Here is a 5,031-nt window from a genome sequence, read left to right as displayed (position 1 = left end):
TATGGTCTGATGCCATATGCATATAACCAAAATTCATGCATATTGAAATAATATAGAATAGAAGTTTGTATGCTTTGTTTTTAATAGACAAAAATAAAACTTAATGTAAATTTAAGATGTAATTGAATTTTGAAACTTGAAATTTGGCATCAATGGGACTCCATAGGGAGGAGCGTGGTGCTGAAAGGACAGCTCCCGGCGACATGACTGTGCCTCACGTGCACACTACTGAGCATGTCATTACATAAAAACTCTTAAACGTCAAAATGTGCTCACATGTTCTCACCTGGTATCGCTGACGCTTGATCTCTCCAGACGGTTTCTGCTCTGTCCTCTTTTCTTGGCTGTTGTTCCCTCAGTTTAAAAAAAAATCCCAAATGTTCTTTATTTAAAAGTTCAAGGCTGAGGTCCCCCCCCCCAAACCCTCTCTGATTGAAACAGAACCTGAGTGAAGGAAAACAGGTGTCTGCATCTCAAAAATATACTTTTGTTTTTCTACAATAAGAGCAGCCTGTGGGGAATATTTACACGTCTGCTGCCAGTATAAACATCACAGTTGGGAAATTATTATTATTATTATTATTATTATTTGTTGCTGTTGCACTACTGAATGTGGTCTGCCTCCTGCATTATATACACAGTCTGGTTGGTCCTGGTAATCCTCTCACTGTGTCAAGTAATTATTCCAAGTCGTGCTCGTCCCTGATTATCTGCAGCATCTGATGTCCCACTTCCCTCTAATTCATCCATGAGTTAGATTTGATGCTCTGCAGGTGTCCCTGCTTTATTAAAGGGCCTCTGTGTTGCATCACATGCGCTGCAGCTCGTTCATAACTCCGCACTTTTAACTGTCGTGCTTACCAGATGATGGGGATTAAAGTGTGCTTTTTATAAACCAACCCTCTTAAAACTTTTCAGGATTGCAATGTGTTGATCCTCCAACTGCAATGTGCAAAGACTTAAGAGCCCATTAACGGGGTTTATTCTACACGACTGTTTCTGCTTTAAGCCCGGGTGTGCTCGTGCACGGCTACAGGTCCGTCTCCCGCGTGTCCAGACAGAACGCGTAAAGGGATCTCTTGAAGTCCACGCTGCTGTTTGCTTTGATGTTCGTTTTCTCCACCGAAGCGCCCGCCTCGTTGTTCTCCACGTCCTGAGACTTCACGGACGCTTTGCTGCCGTTGCGCTTAAGCTCCGGGCTCTCTCTGCCGCTGTTGGGCTCGTCCTTCAGGGAGGACTGATCCTGGTCCGTCTCCCGGTGGTAGAAGTAGTTGAAGTTGGACACGATGACGGGCACCGGCAGCGCGATGGTCAGCACGCCGGCGATGGCGCACAGAGAGCCCACGATCTTCCCCCCGACTGTCACGGGCCTCATGTCACCGTAACCCACGGTCGTCATGGTGACTACTGCCCACCAGAAGGCGTCGGGGATGCTGGAGAAGTGGGACTCTGGCTCGTCAGCTTCGGCGAAGTACACGGCGCTGGAGAAGAGGATGACCCCGATGAAGAGAAAGAAGATGAGCAGGCCAAGCTCGCGCATGCTGGCCTTCAGAGTCTGGCCCAGGATCTGCAGCCCTTTGGAGTGTCGGGACAGCTTGAAGATGCGGAAGACCCGGACCAGGCGGATGACCCTTAGGATGGCTAGAGACATGGCCTGTTGACCGTTCTGGTGCTCCTGGCCCTGTTGCTCCGCCAGCTCCGTGCCCACGGTGATGAAGTAAGGCATGATGGACATGATGTCGATGATGTTCATGATGGTCTTGGAGAACTCGGACTTGCTGGGGCACGCGAAAAAGCGCACGATGAGCTCGAAGGTGAACCAGATGACGCACGTGGTCTCGATGATGAAGAAGGGGTCGGTGAAGGTGAGCGACGGCCGGGGCGCCGTGCTGTTGTCCAGACGGCTGGTGACCGCCAGCTCCCTCTCATCCCTGAATTCCGGCAGCGTTTCCAGGCAGAAGGTGATGATGGATATGGTGATGACGATCACGGACACGATGGCGATGCCCCGGGCCGGGCTGGAGCTCTCGGGGTACTCGAAGATGAGCCAGACCTGCTTCTGGAACTCGTTCTGCGGCAGCGGCTTCTCCTCTTCTTTAATGAAGCCCTCATCCTCGCGGAACCGGTCCATGGCCTCCTCCCCCAGCTGGTAGAACCGGATCTCGTCCGCAAACACGTCTATGGACACGTTGACGGGTCTCCGGATCTTTCCTCCGGACTGATAAAAATACAGAATCCCGTCGAAACTCGGCCGGTTTCGGTCGAAGAAGTACTCGTTCCGGAGCGGGTCGAAGTACTTGATCCTTTTAGCGGGGTCTCCCAATAAAGTCTCAGGGAACTGGTTGAGGGTACCCAGCTGGGTCTCGTACCTCAGACCCGCGATGTTGATGAGCACCCTCTCGTTGCTCTCCGTATCCATGTCCATGTCCAGCATGTCCTCGTCGAACAGGTGGGGACTGTGGTCCGCGCGTAAAAGCGCATCCATGGCGTTCTCGCTGCAGCTCAGAGTGTTGTTCATGTCATTGATCTTCCAGGGGCTGTGCGGCGGCAGCGAGCCGCACCGGGTGTTCAGCTCCTTGCTGTAGTCCTCTCCCCGCCCGCCTTGAACGAAGCCCGGCTGAGGGACATCCAGCGCGTTCCGGCAGCTCTCCTCGGCATTGTTGCCTCCACCTCCTCCAACTCCTCCTCCTCCACCGCTCCCTTTGGCGCCGCCGTTCTCAAAGCTCACCAAGGCTATCTCCATCCCGCAGCCATCCACAGTTACAGCGCGCAGAGCAGGAGAGACTTGTTGATCCTGAGCGCGAACATCCTCCAGGAAACTCACAGAGAGGAGCAGCGGGGGAGACGCAGCTCCTGCAGCTCCTCCTCAAGGGACCGCATCTGTGGAGGGTCTTCTGCTCTTCAGGCTCCGAGCCACCGCACGTCTGCGCCAAACGGACGGAAAAAGCGCACAAAAGGAGAAGAAGACCCGGATGAGACACACACAGAGAGAGAGAGAGAGAGAGAGGCAGCAGTGATCACTCCTGACGTCAAAAGTGTTGCTCGACCTGCTGCGCTCCTCTCTCTCTCTCTCTCTCTCTCTCGTTCTCTCTCTCTCTCTCACACACACACACACTGGGAGAGAGCCCCCGGTTGGGACAAAGCGCGCGCAATGACCATCTCATTTTTTTATATTCACTTTCATTTATTTGGATTTCTGCGCAGGGGACAGTCCGCGCGCAAGTGCACACAGCGACGGTCTAAAAATGTCACTGAAAACCTCAAAGATCAAAGTCTGATCCAACACAACATGACGGTCTGTGGCAAAAAGCCCACACGTCTCACCTGCGCGCTCCCACTCCGGTACACACCTGTGAGTTTGTCAGGCAGTGTGAATGAAGAGGTCAAAGGTTACGAGCGCTAGAGCTGCCCGTTCTCAGCTTTATTTGATGTATTTTGTTGATCATAAATTCCTGTTTTAACTTTTATAATAAACTTTAGTTAAAGTTAACCTGCAGCGTTTCCTCGTAAAGGGCCATAAATAATTTGATATGTATATACATGAACATACATATCAAATATCAGATGGCATTAAAATTCCACAGTTTAATATCACAAGCCAATAAACAGCTCCATGTATAAGGTGTGTTTGTTTTGTTCACCAAGGACAGAACAGAGTCAGTATTTCAGTGTTGGAGAAGAAGATACATGAAAACTTTTTATTTCCATGAAGTTTGTTTTGTCTTGATTGATAAACCTTTGCTCCTGTTTCCTGTCACTCTGACCTCTCCCTGTCAGCCCTCTCTGATCTCCTTGCATTGGTTCCTAATAAAGAGACAGCCCAACCTGCCTGCACACTCAGGCCTGAAGCCCGACTGTTTCCGGAGGACAGCGACCATAAAATTCCATCTGAAACCACAAGCTGCTGTTCCTCTGCCGGCCACCAGAGGCACCAGTGGTGAGTCAGTCCTCACAAAGTCCTGTTAACATAAACATACTGACAGGCTGATGCAGAAGCTGTTTTGGTGTCTGTATATAACCCCTAACAGGAGTGAGGATTATCATTGACTAACACAACCTCAGATGACCTCGCTGGTGTTTGTGGACACAAATTGATGCTTCAGAGTTCAGATAGATGAAAAACAGAATAAACTGAGATGCTGTGAGGTCATGTGGTGATTTCTTTCTGTGATTTTGTTTTTATTTTCACTCCTTACACAACATCAGACCTTCCTTTGTGTGTTTTACTGCCACAGCAGCACACGTGTGCAAGCTTTCAGATCTCCTTATTGCGCACACATCCATCTCCTTACAGTGTGAGCATAAAGGCCTGCTTTCCACATGATGGCATCCATGGACTCGTGGCTTTCATGCGCGCCTCTTTGTTTCCTTTATGCTCATGTTCTCTGCTGCTCTGCTGCTGCTGGCTCGGCCCTGGGGCCACACTCTGCCTCATCCTGCTGGCTCTGAGGGAGATGGATACAGCTTTTCTTTAGAACACAAGCTCATGTTTGTCTGCACATAAAGACACATCCCCATCAGCCCACCACTGCTGGTCAGCTGTTAGTTTATGGTTGAAGTGAGTTCTTGTACTATCATGTTTGGATCTCATGCAGCCATGTGAGTCTTTATGTCAACACTGTAATCATTAACCAGCAACAAGCTGGAGCATCATTTTCTGTTTTTGCTGTAATCATGAAGGATCCTTGTTTCTGTGTTCTGTGGAGTTTATTCTGCATTTAATCATCTTTTTGTGTCTGTTCTCATTATTTTTGTTGGTTTTATGAAAAATTCATGATAAGTTTGAATATTTTGTTTCTTGTGCTTTTCAGTATCTTGCTGTTGAAGTCAAGAGAACTTCAGTCACTGCTCAGTGTTGTGCTAGTACAAAAACCTGACAGCAGCCATATTATTGGTCAGATTATTCATTACAAACACCCCAAAAGGAAAATCAGCTCCATTCTTCAGACACAGGTGTTGATTTCTGGCTCTTATAGTATAAAAAACCTATACGCAGCACAACATCTAAGCAGTGTTTCCAATCAAGGCAGC

General features: G+C 49.1%; 1 protein-coding gene across 1 annotated transcript; it reads right to left on the bottom strand.

The window, feature by feature from the left end:
• Positions 1 to 874: 874 nt before the first annotated feature.
• Positions 875 to 2,743, bottom strand: LOC116317966 (potassium voltage-gated channel subfamily A member 1). The gene has a single exon (XM_031736867.2). It carries the CDS (start codon positions 2,741 to 2,743, stop codon positions 1,031 to 1,033), a length of 1,713 nt encoding a protein of 570 aa, XP_031592727.1. The 3' UTR covers positions 875 to 1,030.
• Positions 2,744 to 5,031: the final 2,288 nt, after the last annotated feature.

The sequence above is a fragment of the Oreochromis aureus genome, linkage group 17 (assembly GCF_013358895.1).
Source record: "Oreochromis aureus strain Israel breed Guangdong linkage group 17, ZZ_aureus, whole genome shotgun sequence".
Classification (NCBI taxonomy): domain Eukaryota; kingdom Metazoa; phylum Chordata; class Actinopteri; order Cichliformes; family Cichlidae; genus Oreochromis; species Oreochromis aureus.
This window is presented reverse-complemented; position numbering and strand designations above follow the sequence as displayed.

What these genes read in the sequence shown, in the direction of transcription:
- LOC116317966 (XM_031736867.2), bottom strand. Translation starts at nt 2,743, where the DNA reads ATGGAGATAGCCTTGGTGAGCTTTGAGAACGGCGGCGCCAAAGGGAGC.